The sequence below is a fragment of the Cinclus cinclus genome, chromosome 17 (genome assembly GCF_963662255.1).
Source record: "Cinclus cinclus chromosome 17, bCinCin1.1, whole genome shotgun sequence".
Lineage (NCBI taxonomy): Eukaryota > Metazoa > Chordata > Aves > Passeriformes > Cinclidae > Cinclus > Cinclus cinclus.
In genome coordinates this window covers 7,305,389-7,323,741 of record NC_085062.1, presented here as the reverse complement: position 1 = coordinate 7,323,741, position 18,353 = coordinate 7,305,389, and the positions used below count along the sequence as shown (strand labels likewise).

The 18,353-nt window shown below is 41.2% G+C and overlaps 1 protein-coding gene across 2 annotated transcripts in view; it reads right to left on the bottom strand.

Moving 5' to 3' along the window:
* ARVCF (ARVCF delta catenin family member) overlaps positions 1–18,353 on the bottom strand; it is a 146,247-nt gene that overhangs the window by 78,237 nt on the left and 49,657 nt on the right. For both annotated transcript variants that reach the window (XM_062504025.1, XM_062504024.1), the window contains exon 2: positions 4,699–4,857. In XM_062504025.1, coding sequence (XP_062360009.1) covers positions 4,699–4,857 — 159 coding nt within the window. The remainder of the gene's footprint in view (positions 1–4,698; positions 4,858–18,353) is intronic.

Below are 18,353 nucleotides of genomic sequence, written 5' to 3'. Positions count from 1 at the left end.
GATTTACTTACTACTTCAGGCTCTCTGCAGCCAAAATTCTATGATACTTCAAGCCAGTGCTTTCACTGCTACTCTCCACACCCCAAAATCTAAGGATACTTCAGGTTTGCAGACCTCACCATTGTTCACCCCACAACTAATTATTTTAGTAAATAATTCCCTTACATGATAACAGTTTCACTGATTCTGTTTCTGGAAGTACAGTTGCTAACAACAACATAAAAGAAATATTCACACATTTGAAGCAGCTTCTGTATTTTTCTGTTCCTTGTCCTCCTATTTATCTAGGAGGATGGCAGAACAAACAGGAAACTATCCAACAATGAGATTTAATGGATGCATGTGCATACAGTAGAAGTAGGTGTCTCACAGTGCTCAGTCTCAGAGGAGTAAAGACAGCACAAAGATTTCTATGGAACTGGGCTATCATGGTCAAATGCAGTCACCTTATCTTTAATTCTGCCTTCCACTTTGTTATTGAGGTTGGTTTTGTTCTGCCTCTATTATTTTTTTTAAGTACATTAAGTTCATCATAGAAGCTGACAGGGATAACAATCTTGTTCAAACTGTCGTAAACCAAGAATCAGATGAGAAGAAATGCTGGAGGATCTGAGCATCCTGACATTTCTGTGAGCTTATTTTTGAACTACGGACTGTAAAAATTTATCAGCCCATGCAGGTTGAAGTTATTACCTTTCTATTAAATGCTGTGGAAGAACTCACCCTGTAGGTTTTGAAAACAACAGCTGAAATCTCTCCGCTTTGATTTTAAGCCAAATATTTCACAATTTGAAAGGGCCCTCAACTACAGCTGAAATCCACTCTTGCTCTACTGCCCAATTCCTCTGAATTTCCTGTACAGTTCCAAAGAACTGCCTCCTGGGGTACCTGGCACCAGCACAACCCAGAGTTTTGGTCACAAGCACTTTCTCATCACAGGTGTTAGGAAGTGGGAACAGCAGCTAATCACTGTTGGGAACTAGCTGGGCTTGCTGAGTATTGGAAAGCTCAAAGAAAATGGATGGACTACAAATTAAACAACTTTGTATACAGATTGATTTCACAGTTTGCTATGATAAAACATCAATGAGTAGCAATGACCTAAATCTCTCCAATCTTTTGGCGTTCCAAAGACAAAAATAAAAGGTGCCTGAAGAAAAAAAGGAGAACATTTACACCAACACACACACATCTAATTTGCTGTACTGAGTTCTCTCGAGGTACTTAGAGCAGGCTCCCTTTAACACCTGGCAGTGCTCCAGCCAGCAGGAAGAAGTGGAATTCTCTCCCCAAGGTGACTTTCACTGTTATAGCTTGATAGGTATTTGGCTTCCAGAGATATTATAAAGTTGAACTGAAATGTTATCTGCTACATCTTTTGTGCAATGAATGTTATGTAGGGACTTAGTATAACACTAAAGAATAACAGGTAGGGGAAAATTACTCAGATATCTCATTTTGAAAAGGCAGATGTTCTCTATTTAAAATATGTCAAATATTAAATTCTATTATGCCTTCTTCCTGCTTCACTGCTACAGGCATTTTCAGTGATGAGGGAAAAGCAAAGCAAAACTGTCAATGCATCTAGATTGAGGTTGTTTACTTAATACACTACTGAAAAGAATAACCTCTCTAAATTACGGGTTTGAAACAACAGGGCAAGAACAGAAAAAAGGAACAGCAGCATCCAGGAGCCTTCACATTTACAGCCTTTGCTGTGCTGCATTTCAAGAGGAGGAATTTCAGAGGCATCACTCTCCAGCAAGCTAGAAATTCATGCAATTTAGCAAAAATAAGTGACAATTTCCTTTTAAGAATCCAAAAATGCATGCTAAATGGCATTAGGTTGACTAATCCCCACATAAGCTATCCAGCAAAGAAAGAATACATTGGAAAAACATCTCTGGTCTCTCTGGCTCTTAAAAAAACATGACCCGTGTTATTTACTCTGTCAGAGGAAGTATCTTATGTTGCCACTTTCTTTGCAAGACAGATATGCTGGAGATTGTGGCTGACACAGTCCAGCAGAGCCTTTAGTTATAGACACAACAAAAACATGCTCTAAATCCTTCCTTAAAGGAGCCTGGAGCAAGCACAGCAATGTAGAGCATAAAAGGCTATTGCTCAGGGTAAAAAGAAAAGCTGAGCACAAACCTACCCCCCTGAGCACAGTGTGACCATCTCAACTTTACACACTGCATAGTACTGAAAAGAGATGTGAGGACTCCCACCACAGGAACTGTTGCTCCTCTACAAGGACAGGTACCACCTGCACACTGAATGCAAAGCCAGATTCATGTGCTGTTTGTTTTTTTTGTTGGTTTTTTTTTTGTTTGTTTGTTTTGTTTTATGGGGATTTGTTACTTGCATTTTTAATTTCTTCAAATCTGTGAGGGAACAGGCAGAGTCACAAACCTGCAGCTTTTGGGCTCTACACCTCTTACTCCAAGTAATGTATACAAGTAGGAAGCCCAGCAGCCACGTGGCTGCATCTCCCACGCCAGGGAGATTTCTTCACCACCCTCCTCTGAGCAGCAAGGTCAGAATTCTGCCCCTGCACAGAGGTACCAGGAAACTTAATTTTCTCTGTAAGGTTCTTACATGTAATAGCATAAACTATGAAAGCACTGACAATACCTACTAGAAATGATTGTGTCAATGACAATTAACTCCAGAGCAATTAACTGATGCTCCTAAACCCCAGTGACACAGTTTTCATTTTCAGAGTCCCTACCAAAACAAAATGCAAGCTAAAGACCGAATTATGTAAAAAACTTGTAAAATCTGGCCTCAGATTAGTATCTAAGAGCTGTTAAATCTGTGCCTTTTTATCATAGTGAGGAGAAGTCAAAACAAAACCATTTCAGAGGCAATAACAACTGCAGCAAAGTCTCAGAACCTTTTCTGACTGACAAGGCTAAGCCAGGCTGTGTTTTGACATTTCAGAATCACTTTTCTCAACAACTGGGTTTTTAATATTTTTTTTTGTTGGTCCTTTTAGCAATGAATTACTACAAAACAGCTCCAGGTAGTACTTAAGCTAGAGTCAGTGGCATTATTTGAAACAAAAGAAATGGAGAGTAAGACAGCTACCCCCATCCTGGACACACTTCAGTGCCTGCAATGACCTACAGGAACACAAGAAAGCCTTGCTCTTTGAAATGGAACAGTAGCTTCAGGGTTGCTGTTTTTACAATTTTCCTTTCCCATATGCAGCTACAATGCCTGTTTTGAAGCTGCCACTGTACTTTTCTGTGGGAAGATGGAAAAACAGGAGGTCCCCAACACAGAGGAGAAAATCACACCTCTGAGGCTGTGACAAACACGCAGCTTTTATCAGTGCCACTACTATTTCAGACAAACTACTTCACTCCATGTGGTCCTGTTATCTAGGTGAGGCATGGCCTCACCTCTATTTTTACAGTCATAGCTATAATCTTATGCCCTTGCAGCCTCCTCAAACTATGCACTACTATTAGTACATATAAAAAGGTGTCCATCCCCACTGTAATTTTATCACTTCCTTCCTGCAAATAACAGTTGTTGTTGCTGCCACTAGAAAGAAAACAGCATTTCTTTCATGTAAGTCACAAACTAAATACATTAGATATTTTGACGAGCTAATAAAATTGTGGGGGGGGTTGTTCATCTGTTTTATTTTTATTTAAAGACCTTAAGCTCCTTTTAACAATGAGAAAATAGGCCAGTTATATTTGCTTTCTAACTAACTGCAACAACTATTAAGCCAGAGACTCGGTTTATTATGTGTACAGGCTTACTGACCTCAGGAAATCAACATTCATTCACTTCAACCTGAGGATCTGATGTCCTGAATAGATATCCTAGAAGATTGCAATTCTGGAGTACCAGTGAAAATAAACACTTGATTTATGCAGTGACCTCTCCAACTCCTTTTAACACAGTAAGCAACCGAACAATCCCCTCCCTTTTTCTTTTTAAATCAGTCCTGTTTAGAAGTTTTTAAAAAGGAAATCACCCTTAATCTTTGTAACCTTCCCATGGCACTGAAAGCATGCAAGGCAGCCATGAACACACAGGTTCAACAGACTATAAACAGGCAAAATTACCTTACACAAGTTACAAAAAAAAGATGTCAGGAAAATTAGAACATTTACAACACCTCTAATCAAGCCAAACCTGAAGTACAGTCATGTGAAAGCTTTCCCCATGCATTAGGAGCAAGATGCCATTCACAAGATAGCTGCAGATTTTAAATGCTATGGTGTTATTTACATAGGCTGTTTCTCATTCTAAAGGACAAATGCATAATCACAATGTTATTACAGACTGTCACTAATTTCAGATACACTTTCCTCTGCCAAGCCCTACCAACTCATCAATTTTTATTTGCAGGGCAATGCTGTGAGCTGCTTCAGTAGAATGAAGTGAATGTTACGAGAATAAGCAGCCTGAGAAGGGGTTCTGGTGTTTTTGTTTGGTTAACCTGGATAATTTCCACTGCTCAGTTCACAGCTCTATGAACAGCTATATCAGCACAACTGATATGGAGCAATCCAGACACAAAAAACTGAGCTCAGCTCTACTGGCCAACACAATGCTCAAAATCAGTGAGGATCACAATAGCATGATTGTCATCACTCAGGCTACTCCCTGCTATTTCTATTCCATGATTAGATGGCACTTTGCCATTTTCCTCAGTGGTTATTAACCTCTGACCTTGGTTTCAGTTCTCCTTGTGGTTCCATCTTCAGAAGTGACAATAGACACGTGGGAAGTGGGAGTGCCTGGGTCTTCCTCCACAGTAACTGTCTCTTCCACCATTTCTTGAGGCTCTTGCATCATTGCTATTGAAGTCTGGTTACTGGGGCTCTGTTCCTATAAAGAAGCAGGTAAAAAAAAAAATTATGTCTCACTTCTACCATCATGGTGTAACTATTTCACTGATTTCAGCTTCAAGTGAAAAAACCACACCCAACAATTTGCAATTAGAGATTCAGAGAAATGAGTGTTTCCTGATTCAGACAACCTTACTGCAACTATGCTGGTATGACTGGGCTCAGTGCAGCAAACAATAATCATGTGAAGCATCTATCAAGTACTTCATATTAAAAGGCAACAGACTACTATCTTATATTTACATCTTCTTTAAGCTTTCTCTTCAATGCCCAGCATAGAAGGAGTGGAATTTTTGTCTGCAAAAACATTCTTTCAGTTCTGCAGTGAACAGGCACACTGGCTTTCAGAGCAAAGAATCTTACACAACACTGAAAGTTTCTTTTCATTTGACAAAGTACACTCAGGTGGAGACTAGAGAAGGTGATAAAACATCAACACCTACAATTAAATAGACACCTTTATCAAACTGCCCAAAGTAATGATAATTAAACAAAAAATTCATGGCAAGAGGTTAATTAAGTGAAATGCTTCTCTTCCAACATCTCACTAAGTCTGCAAGGTCTAACTGCTACAAGCTTATGTAAAATTTATAACAGATAGACAACATAATAAAAATCTAAACAGAAAGAAAGGAGATCAAAGGCCGGTTCTTTGCAGGGATACTGCCTAAAGAGAACATTCTGCTGCTCGCAAGCACTGGTGTCTGAACCTTCCTTTTTCTTATGCAATTGTGTGTTTCAGCACAGAAATCACAGAAGGCCCCTTTGGTAGATGAATGTCTTTCAGAAGTTTCCCAGCAAGAAGTCAATAAAGAACCAGCTTACGCACTGAGAACTCAGACTTTTGCCCAGCATCATGAATCCTCAGCCACGCAAAATGAAATGACAGACTGATCATTTCGTTATGAGCCCTGAAGGTATCTGGCTACATAGGATTTAAAGCCAAAGCAGGGCTTCTGTTGGCACACCCTGTCAAACAGACACTCAAAGAGTATCCTTTATTAAGGACTATACACACACACACTTTCACACACTTTTTAAAAACAGAAGACAAGAAATGCAAGAATGACACAAAGCCCAAAACTGCAAACTGAACATACTTTGCTGAAAGAAAGAGAGGATATGACTGGAGTTTTCTCTTTGTATCATAGAAAAATAAAAAGGGTTGCGATGAAACAGTTGCAATAGAGGTGCTCAGCCTAATTATATCAAGGTTTAAATATTCTCCACACATGAATAGCTTCATCACCAGGGAGCTACAACACAACATTTTGCATCATTTAGAAAAATTGCATTTCAACTCAGCTACAGCCTTTGGATTTCCCCTTTTGCTGCGAAAGGTTTTTTTCAGGTCTCCAGTGACCTTTTGCTGCTGATGTCTCATTAAGGTCCACATTTAATTGTTGCATGATCTATAATTTCTCTTTAAACAAGCTGAAGTGCACTTGCTCAATTTTCCTTTATTTACATCTGTATTCTGACCTTCTGGAGCTCAGACTTCAGTAAGAAAGCTGCTCCCATTTTCAGGTAAGCACTAATATTAACCAAGACCATGACAAGAAGTCTCTGCCAGTGACCTCAGACAAAATGCAACAGAATCTTCAAAGGTAAGGCACCAGACGTGATACAAGCAGGCACAACTTCCATTCCTATTGAAACCAAGGAATAACTCAGGTTACAGAATCAATCAAGTAGAATAAGGCTTCTGAAATCCTGAAGAAAACCACTCCTTCCAGTCTGCAGGACTCAAGTCATTAATGGCAAACAACTTATGGTACATGCTGAATTCTTCATGGCAGAGTTCAGATGTCACATCGTGTCTTCTGTGCATGGCTCCAGAAAGGGAACTTGTTCCTGCAATAAATACATTACTCTCTTCACATTTTTCTTGAAGATACTTTGTTCTGACTGCAACTCGCTTTCTCTCACCTCACAGCGAAGCTTTCCTCCAAAGAGAGTAATTTACACAATACTGCAGTACAGCAGAGACCCAGAACTTCTATTCATCTTCACGCAAGCAAACCTTACCAAGAACCAAGAAATCAGTTACGTGCAAAGGGTTTTTGCACATCTTATCCCTGTAAACCTCACCATCAAATGCCAAAATGGCTTCAAGGTGGCACCTTCTCACTCCTCTCCCACATGCATGCACACACACAAAGCTCATCCACAGCCTTCATTTCCAGCTGCACTTGAGGTGCTGGCATCTCTTTGTTCTCCTCTGGACTTTATAGAAACAGCCTCTGTTTTCTGATAATAAACCTGAGGAGCTGGAAGGTGGAAAGAAATATTTTCTTCTTTGAGCTATTGCAATCCTTTTTCTTTATTAAAAAAAAAATAGAGAGTCTGCCTTTGTATTCAGACTGCCTGTAGGCAAAGGAAACCTTAAAAGCTGGACACTTAAATATGAGCAAATTGCAAGCTAGAGCATATTGACTTTCAATGAGCGTTGTGCTGGGTTTTATCCTCTGGCTGCTTCTAAAATGAAGATTCAGGCAGATGTGGTACAGATCTGCATTCCTACAAGAGAAAACTATTGTTAGCAGGAGACTGTCCTAAGCATCAGAAAGGCTAAAAGCTTGCAAAGTTCAAGGAAAATATCTCAACACAGACAGGTAGCCAGTCAGCATCTACTGTGTCTTCCTTCTTACTATGTGAGCTCCTGAGGAATGCAGTGAGCCAAGGGACAGCCTGTCACCCAGCTCACCCCTGAACTGCCTGAACCAGGTAGTTCTTTGATCTCCAAACCCAGTACTTTCTCTACATTGCTAGCTTGGAGCTGTCACAAGCCAACATTAAGGTAGAAAAGATGCAAAGGTTTTGTTATCTGTTTTTAGAGGTTATCATTAAGGATTTTAGGTCATCACAAATTGCAGAAACTGGGACACATTACTCCTTTCAACTACTTCTCTCTGCTCAGCTTCGAAGCCAGTATTTAGGACGCTCTTTTTTGCTAAACACACCTCAGCATCTCAGATTCCAAACATTTGGCATGTATGCCTAATTATCCAGAGTAAGCCACAAGCTGTTGGATAGGGCTGGAACATGACACCCCTATTGAACAATGCCACCAGTAGCTCCCTACCTGCTAGAAGGAGGTTAATTCCAGTTCAAAACAGCACATACTCATTTCCCTTACTGGAGGGCTTTCAAAGCAAAAGCAATGAGATTACTAAATACTACCAAATTGTAAGAACAGATTCCAGTGCAGTTATTACATGTGTCAGTAGTCATGACTCTTTTTACTTTTGCTTTTTTGAGACCAAATGAATCCTATCCTCTTGATTTGTACTTGCATCTCCAGTGCTTTTAAAAAGCCATGCTATTTAAAACACAAAGCAACAATCAATTTACCTCCAGCCTGTAAAAGTTAAGTGCAGATGAAACAGCTAAAGACCTTGTAAAATAAGCAAGAAACACAAAATAACAGTAATTCTTGTTTTGTTAAAGAACAATGATCTATCTATCATTTAGGGCACATATCTCCTAGAGCTTATTTTGCATTAGACTACTACATCTTCTGTAATCATCACCATTTCAATTCCTGGTGTTGTATTTCCATCAAAGTAGCTATTTTGTATCTGCTTTAATAAAAGAATAACCTCCCCCAGGAGGATCAGACATCCTACTTCAAGACAGTAAACAAAGTTCTTTATTCTCTGCCTATGGAACAATTTTAAACAGTCTGGAAATAATATAAAATTGCAGGAGATTATTATTTCCACTAAAACAACCTCTCTTCATAAACACTGAAAGCATGTACATTGAATCTTCCTTCTCCCCAAGATCTCCTTTGTTCTGAAGATTGCAGTGCAGGCTATTCCTGCTACTTCTTACTCCAGGCTACTGTCAGATACCAAATTTGAGGGTTTTTGCAAAGCACAAAGGCTGGATTCTACATCAGTGGACATACTTGTCCTCAGTCAACCCCAGCAGAGACAAAGCTCAACTGTATCAGCTCCGTAAAACACATTATAAGTCTGGGCATAATTAATAGCATTGGACAACAATGCTTATTGAATTAAATGTGGATTCTCTCTCCTCTACTATTCCTTAAATTACTTGTTAAAGCTTTAATCCCTGCAAAGCATGAGATAATTATTTCTAAGAGTAAAGCAAGCAAACACTAGCTTTGTTGGAGCCAAGTCTCAGGCTGGTATTCTGCCCCAATGGTCTCCTTCCCACTCAGGTCTGCACTTCCAGCTGTCATGTCCTCAAGCTTTCATTTTCTGAAGGCACATGGAAAAAGACACAAAAAGCAAGCCTGAAGGAACACAGCTGCTGAATAAAGTCTCTCCTGAGATCATCATCAGAGTGAGATATCAGAGAGGAAGGAAATCACTTATGGAATTTGTTGAAATTGGTGTATTTGAGGTAGACTTTTTCTAGTACAAGATCCAACTCTCCAGCAGCTAAAGACTCAAATCTGGTTATCACATCGCCTGCCTTGTCAGAGCACCCTTCTTTCACCACAGCCTCAAGATCCCTGCTGTGCTCTCTGCCCAGTTTCTCCTGAGGGCTTTCCCTGCACCTCAGCAGTGCAAAAGCTGGACTCCAAGGTGAAGAGCTCGAGCCCATCACTGAGCCTGTGACAGCTGAGGGGCAGCAGTATACAGGAGACTGTCCCACTCTTTTTAGTTTGCTCTTCAGAATCAGGTGAGCCCTCGTACACAGCAGTGCTTGCACTACTGCGAGGCAGGGCACCTTCTGCAAACACATGGAGACCTTAAGCTCAAAGACTGCTGCAGGCCGTTTCCCCCAGTTCAAAAAAAAACACAGCAAGGTCCAAGTCTTCAGCACCAAAGCACAGGTAATGCAAGCCAGACCTACCCAAATTCTTCATGACTGGGGAAACATTGTCCCAAGACCAGGATCAAATGATGGTATATTCAAGCAAGATGGCTCTAGAACAATAAAAAGCACACGGACCAGCCTGTACCAAAAGCCAGGCAGCACATGATGCTGGATGGAGATCCTGCAATACAGACAATGGCTTAAATATGGGAATACATAAGTATCTACTTCACTGCAGATAAACTAACCTCCATTTAGTAAACCTACTTTGTTTTCTCATGTGAAATAAAATGTGAGGTTTATATATGTAAATATGTATCTGTATTTATGTATATGTATGCATACAATGGATTCAGTGCACTTCAATGTGAACCCAAACACATCAACCTACAAGAAAGCTTCAAGCTCTGCTAGAGCTCTGACAAGTTCTAGCCTAAGGCCGGTCAGTTCGGAACAGAAAGGAAATGTTAGCCCCAAATGAAAGCAGGCTGTCCTGGCACGGGGTACCAGAATGAACTCAGCCCCACTCCACAATGCACTAACTGTTTCCTGAACACTTACACACTTCCTTTGTCCTTCAGAAACACACACAACAAACCACGAACAAATAATGCCAAGAGCTTTTAAAGCACCAAGGTTAAAAGGAACATTTCAGCAACTGAAGAAAACCCTTAACTACAGGAGTTGTGAAAAGCCACAAAGAGGAGCAGGCATTTTGGAAGCAGGCATGGTAATTCACCCTTTGAAGGCATCACACCTTTCAGGGAGAGCAAGAGGCGGAGGTGAAGGAGAAGGAATCAAACCCCAGACAAGGCCTGCAGTAGTAATATTCATCCTTCAAGGACAGCAAGACACACTGGGGTCCTGTTCAGCCACGCGGTAGCTGCCCATCAACAAGGAAATCCAGTGCCTGCCCAACGGTCAACAAAGAGGGCTTTTATGCTATTCTAAACAATCTGAAGTGTCTCAGTTAATGGAAGACCGGGCAATTGGCCCTCAACTATTTCTAATTGACTGGAATGATGGATGAAGCTAAAGGGAAAGCTGACCCACTGAACTTTTCCATACAAAGCTAGGAAACTGAAGGAGATTGTAAACAGTTTATAAGAACGAGAAGTGGGAGAGGCAGAATCCCAGGGGCTTTGCTCCTCTCAACCTGCTGTTGCTTCAGACCAAGGAAAACAAAGAGCTTCAGCTCTGAGTAACAAGCAAAAAATACATGGGAAGGCCTAAACAAATAGTGTATTTTTCCCATGCTCTTCTCCCCTTTCTCCAGGAGCTGTTTAGCTCTGCCATGCAAGCTGGTCCTTTGAATCAGAAAGGGCAATTTATCACTCTGACAAGGTATGTCTCAGGGCTCTCTATTGCCTTGCCCTGCTTTTCAGATTGACTGGGTGTTAACCAAGGATGTCAAGACATTACCTATCAGTCAACTTCATGAGATGTGATGATATATACTTAAAACTCACATGTTAATCAGTGCTACTACATTAAGGTAATTGTCAGAAAACCACACATGATTTTCTGAACAAAACCATCACTAGCAGCTTTGCACTGCAAAGGGCAACAGTGCTGCAATGTGACTGAGTTGTCTGCTCTCCTCAACAGCTCCTGGGAAGGAAGTCTGAGGACATGCAACTCCCAGATGGGAAAATGGATGACGAATAGGTTCAAATTCATACCATCTAAATTTAGGCAACTTAGCAAGGTATCTAAATGCAGGATAACTTAATTCTTTCCTGTAAGTCAAAAAGAAGACTAGGAGCCTCAGAGAGCAGAGATCTTGCACAGGCAAATTACTTCCTTGGACATATCCAGCTCTTGCCATTGATTCTGCAGGGTAATTCTATTAAGTGCTTCAAGACAGCATTAAAGCTGGAGGATGAATCCAGGCCTCAAAGCCCCAGTGTAAGTCCTCTGTGCAGAACCCAGAATAGGACAAGGGTATCCTAAGTCATCATTCAGTCCTTAGTCACAAGCCCTTTTTCTACCAGTAGTTCAGCAAGATCAAATACTAAAGTAAAAGTGTAAGCCATTATTTGTAATGTGAAAACAATACAGGACAAAAAAAAAAAAAAAAAAAGAAAAAAGAAAAAAAAGCACCTGGCACACAGAGCTCTCCTTCCCTTAACTGCTGGACAGCCTGCCCAGTAGGAAACTGAGCAGGAAATTACTGTTTCTCACCAGAGAGTTCACTGCAATTTGCTAAACTACCTCCCAAAGACAAATACAGTGTAAATCTGCATGCCTAATCCTTGACCAAACCCAAAACAGATCTGACTTGCTTCTTCTCTGAGTCTTTCAGATGAACTAACCAAGGCTAAATTAGGGAGATTTTTAGTGGGACGAGGTTCTATCATGGATTATAATTTTCCACCAAGTTTTTCCTTCATCTCCACCTGCTGTCTCTGTAGTGCTGGCATTAAGAGTGGTGTGGGATGACTAATTTTACATTCCTTTCTGCAAGACAAGCATTCACATTTAATTTCTTCCAGGCCCCACAGAGTTTGGATCACAAATTAAATGGATGCGTGTATTACTGCATATCAAGTCCACAAACTTACACACACGGGAGTCAGAAGTACAAGCTAGGTCCTTCATCTAAAACAAAACTCACAACCATCAGTTTGGCAGGTGAGAGCAGGAAGTTTCTTTGTGCAGTCTGTGTGTCCCAGACTCTACCCCAGCTACCTTCACACATCATTAGTGAGTTAAACCAAAGTGTGCCAGACACAGCCAGTTCCAGGCTAACACATACACACGCCTACTTGCACTGCCACTGAACTACCTTGGAGAATTGCTTTTAACTTCAAGGCAGATGCAAACCATCACTGCATTCTCTGAATTATGACCAAGGCTTCAGCATTATTTGAGTGTCCTACGAGCCATATCACATCAGTGTTAAATTTAACTCATCTCCTCATCCACCCACAATCTTGCTGGTAGATCTGAACCGCGCAACAAAAATGCTTTTTTTGGAAAAATACGTAACACAAACAGCAAAAAAATCCAAAAAAAAAACAACAGAAAAAGCTTTTCTAATCCTGAGGAAAACAGAACAAACCAACCACTGGTGATTTTTTTAAGGCTGCATTCCAAGAAAGCCGTTCCTTAAAATAAATTATTGCTCATTCTAGGGAATACAAAGCAATTGACAATAAATGCAATCATCTGTCTCACAAGGACTGTGCTTGCCAGTGTCTCCCACCATTAAGCCCCAGAGCAGATCTGCCTAGAAGTGAGGCAGCACTGAACAGCTCCCGAGGACAGTACCCCTGCTAAATCACACCCTACTAATTCCCTCTGCACCTCACCCCTTCCAGCCCCAAACGAAAGCCATGGACCGGACAAAGCAGAGCAGGAAGGTGTGAACAGCCTCTGCCACAGCCTGGTTCCCACCGCTGGGCAAGCCCAGACAGCAGCAAAGGGATTGTGCAGGAGGTCTCTGCATAGGTGCAAGTGCATTAGAACACCAAAAGACACAAAGGAGTCAACAAAGCCAAAGGCTGCTCCAACTGCTGTAAATCTTCCAAACTGAAGAGATTCCAACAGAAAGACAGTTTTCCCAACAGCAATGCAGTTACAGTGCTATCTGAACTACCCAAGAGAGTTCACGGATGGCTTTTTGTCCAGCAGTCTGTTTATTTCACACATTTTCTGTTTACTCCCTAGGACTGACCTTATAAGCCCTAATCGTACATGACCAGCCCTCAAACACTGGCAATAGAACAAGTGACTGTGCTAAGCTTGTGCTAAACTAGCAATAAACAGTATGGAGAGGGAAAAAAAAAGGAGAAACAAAATATGAAAGTGAGCACAGGAAAATGCTGAGTAAGAACCTGTTCAGCTCTCATATCCACAGCTGTGGAAGGCTGTGGATGCACTGCAGTGGGCTCAGAGCACAGCTAACAGAACAGCCAGAGAACAGGATCAAAGGTCTCTCTTTCACACCTAAGGTCCAGCCATTAACCTCAGAAGAAGGTCGAGGAGTGATCTGATTACAAGTCAAGTGCCTAAAGGCATAATGGAAAGCTGCTGGGGAACCCTTCAGACAGAAAGGTTTAACCAGTGCCAGTGTCTGATGAAGACTGACAAGACACACATACACATTTAATTTTAAGACGAGTGTGAAATGCAAAAATGAAGAAACTCATGGTAAAATTTTGCTGATTAACAGGTTAGACCTAATTATTTTTAAGAAACATGTTTCTATTTCCTCATAAACCTGATAAAGGAGAGGTACTCACATACATGCACACAACTGCTCCTGCTTGACTGCTTCAACAACCCTGAATATTTTTCAGGCTAAGAATAAATTATTTAAAGTTTGTTAAGAATTCCCCATACCCCCAGCCTGCCTTCAGCAAACTACACTTAAATGCAATAAAGACATTTTTGTTGGCCAGAGAAGGGGTAATGGTGCCTGTTGATATTTTGCTTAAGGAGTTCCCCCTCCTCCCACCAGTGAGCCCCTTTCTCAGCTGTCAAGCAGCACTTGAGGTAAGGCCAAATTGCAAACCAGAGCATTGTGTCAACTGAGAAACCACCACTGCCCAGGAAGGACTGTCTGTCCCATTCCCCAGCCTTTGCTGTCTACAGCACAGCCCCCAAAACCTATAACTGAAATAGCTGTGGGATAGCAGGAACCAGCAAATGAAGGGGAAAATAGTAGAGGTGAGCACCATTTATCCTAGAAAATTAATGGGAAACCACTGGCTCCCTTCAGTTTATAGCAAGAGCACTCAGTATTGACAGTCAGGCCATTCAGCAAGGACTGCTATTACTGCACGATGAGCATGAATCCCAAAAAGGAAAAAGTCATTGAAGTTAAGGTGGAAGTCACTTGCCCAGAGGTAAATACTTTCACCAGCAAAGTAAAATATCTCTCAATTTCTTAGTTAAATGTGTTTGGCTTTTTCTATTTTTCATCAGCTCAGGCTAATGGTTCCACATACTTGCTGGAAATAGGCATCTTTCTATGACTACTTACTCCTCCTGGCATTGTGCATGCAGTCAGCTCTTCTACATTAACACACTGGAATTGTAAAATCCTATCACATTTGCCAAGCTCTCAATGATTTATGTAGAACCTTTTTATTATTATCTCTGATACACTTTTTTTTGGGACTTCACAGTGGAATTCAAATATGATGAAGACTAAGACAAGATGTAGCCCAAGAGTCAGCAGTTTAAATCACTTTTAAATAGGTTCTCAGAGGGCTTTTGAGAGCGCCATTTCTCAATTAAACATACACGGGCAAAAATAAGAGATGGGGATGAAATTGAGGACTTGCTATTAACAACAATCAGTCAGAAAACTGAACTCATGCTCTAAAGGCTGCGCTTCCCTGCAGTTGGCAGGACAAGCTGTTTGAACCTAAGGACAGGCAGCTGCACTTCTCTCCCACTCCTTGTTGAGGTTTTACACCAGAAAACAGAATCTTTAAAGTTTTCCAGAGAGGCCCTGCCAAGCTGAGGCTGCAAATAGGATATTGGTGTGTTAGTAATCTCCCAGGCAGCTTGCTCACACCCTGGCCAGAACTGCTCCAAGTGCCTAAATCCCTACATGCACGCTGGCAGCACGACTGCCTCCCTTTCACACAAACATCTTCCAGGGTCAGACTCCTTTTGTAAATCTGGCATGCCATTTTCACCTCCTCTGGCAGAATATACAACACCCAGGTATCCAGTCTTGCCTCCTCTCCTTTATAGGCTTTCCTATGACTCACCTCCACTGCTAAAATTTTGGCAGAAATAAACCAAAGTCTTCCATAAAGCATTAGCTGTCCTGGGATCATCTATACACACAGCTGTCTTTCCCGGAGTTCAAATGAAGCTGCTTTATTTTTCTCCCAATTCTTCATAAGGAATCAAAGATAAACAGTAACCCCACCCACATTTTTTAAACAGACTCAATCATTACAAATTTACCAGCAGCAAGTCCACCACCCACTATGAACACCCTGCCATAAACTGTTCCTGCCTCCAGGACTTGCCCTGAGCACAGCACTGGGAATATTCTCAGAAACACACACCAGCAGGGTTCATCCTACCCTTCAGCTTGGGGGTTTATTTTCCCCTCCCCCCCAAGAGAAAGCCAGTGTCTTAATTCCTTCCCAGAGTCTCCAGCAGCAAAAGACATCTCCAAAAAGGTGCTGCTGAACCCAGAAGTCAGGTCTGCTGACCTGGACTAACCCATCACTCACTCAGATTAACAAATTGTTAACAAATAAATTAATCTGACAGAAATCTGTAATATTCCACATCTCAACTTGCTAAATCAGAGGAGTATAACAGTTAGCAAGAGATAAACATATGCATGGAAGAGGGTAAGTCTGGCAGACAGTTGCAAAAGCAATGCTGGAGCCTGAAGAACACCAGAAAAAGAAGAGCAGGGGAGAGAAAAGCATGACAAATGCATGAGCCTGTCCAGGGAGGGCAAAACCAAACAATAAAGCATGTCAGGGAAACGGGAGGACAGATAAAAATGAGAAGAGACAGAACCCATAAATGAAAAGAGTGCCATGTGGAAGCCAAATCAGTGGCTTTCACATGAAAAAAAAAGTGGCAGGAAAAGAGAAGGAGGGGGAAAGTATGAAAGAAATATTTCAGTTTTTAATTCCATCCTGTTAACACTGCTTTCACTCACTGTATAAATCTTCTAGGGAACAGTAGCTCCCTCCACACAAGACAGTATATTAAGATTTTTATTAAGGCTTTCCAAACACCATAATATCATTCTTTGGCTTTTTATGTGGTTACCCTAGACTGTGTTTTTGTTGCTGAGCTCTCATTAGATCTGTGTCTTGTACTGACAGGGAAGAGATTATAAAACACAAGAAACCTGAGCACAAGCCCAGTATTTGATCTGACACAAGTGAACACTCAGGCAGCAGCAGGATGTGCTGCTCCATGACTTGGGGATACTTCTGTATCTGCTCAGCATGAACAGAATGGGTCTGAGCTGTCCCATAGTGGCATGATACATTTGGGGAAGCACAGAAAGGGGAGGAGAGCTCAGATCCAGATGTATCACAACCCATCTCCCACACCACAAGCTCCTGCGCCTGCCCCAGCAATTCCAGTCCCCGGGCAGGACAGCTCATGGCTCTGGCAGACAAGTGAGGACTGGGAGGAGAACACTGCCCCAAGCCACAAATACCAGGGAAGCACAAGAACAACACAACATAAAGATGGAGCCAAATTAATAAATCTTGCTTACAAGGGATGACAGAACGTCAGGAAGAGCAAATGTACCCATCTAGCTACCCGGGTGGAAGACAAAGATATCCATCCTGAACAGCAAATTGTGTCCAACACCACCAACACTTCACACCCCACAGGCAGAAAGCTAGCCTGATTCTACACTTAATTCAATTATCTATGTCAACAGTGACCAAACACATCAGCATTTACAGCCTCCCACCATTTATCAGTTCACACACACAGAAATTAAACTGACTCCTGAACAAGGCATCATCAGCAACTCTGATCACAGAAGAAAACCACAGAAAACTGTTTTTGCCAAGAAGTTTAAACAGAGCATGGCTCCATTTGGAAAATTACATGAAACCAAAGGATAACCATATCATTCATTTAACAAAAGCCACCAAATATACTGCAACAAGCTGTTAGCACACATCTAAAATGTGTTTAGAAACCCAGAAAACAGACCAGATAATGTGCTCTATACACCCTCAGCAGCAGACGTTACAGCTATTCTTAATCCTAGCTTTGTGAATCTGGTAGACATAATTCATCGTGCTTTTGGACCCATAAGATTTTGCAAAGCACTGCAGTTTGCTGGCTTACAAACATGCCCCGCCAGCTCAGTGGCTAGAAAGATTTCTGCTGACTTCACCTACCATTTCAGTTGCACTCTTCAGGGATTAGTATTTTTCCCTGCTAAGGATACAGGCTGCAAGTACCAAGTAGGAAAGGTTACACATGTGGCTGAAAAAGACTGGTAACATTTGATAGGTGATACATACACACAGCCAATGAACACTTAAGGGGCACTTGACTATTTCCTCCATTAAATTCAAGTAGCATATTTAAATTTCAAATGCTTTAGAAATTTTACTTCTTTTTAAAGATACAATTGATTTTTTTTCATCATGCATTCATCAGAGAAGCCTCTGTATTCTGTACAGATTTCATAAAAAATTTATCCTCTTCACAACTTAACACCTGCATACGTACCACAAGAAATAAAACCATTTCAATGGGGAGTATTTCACGAAATGTTAATAACCTAAGAAACCATGAAGGCAGACTAACGAGCACTTCTTGTCCAATCCTCTACTGGTAAGGTCACACCTCAGCACTCTGACCATTCTACAGCACTGCCATATTTTGCAATGAAGGTGGTTTTCCATCATAGGGATTTGCACTGCCATAAGCAGGTTTCTGTCTTCCTACTCAGCAGGAAGAGAAGTAAATTTCAATACAAGTCTGTAAAATTAATCTAACGGAATTTTACACCATTAAAATGGCAACTTTAGAACAAATCACTGAGTGAGCTGCCTCAAGAACATTACCTTCACACCTGCAGCAACCCTACAGCAGAAAAAAATATCAGTGAAAATAATTTCTTGTAATATTATGATGCATTTTGCAGTTTGAGCAGCCAAGCTAGTTCAGATGGCCAGCAGCAAAAAGCTTTTGTAAACCATTTGGATC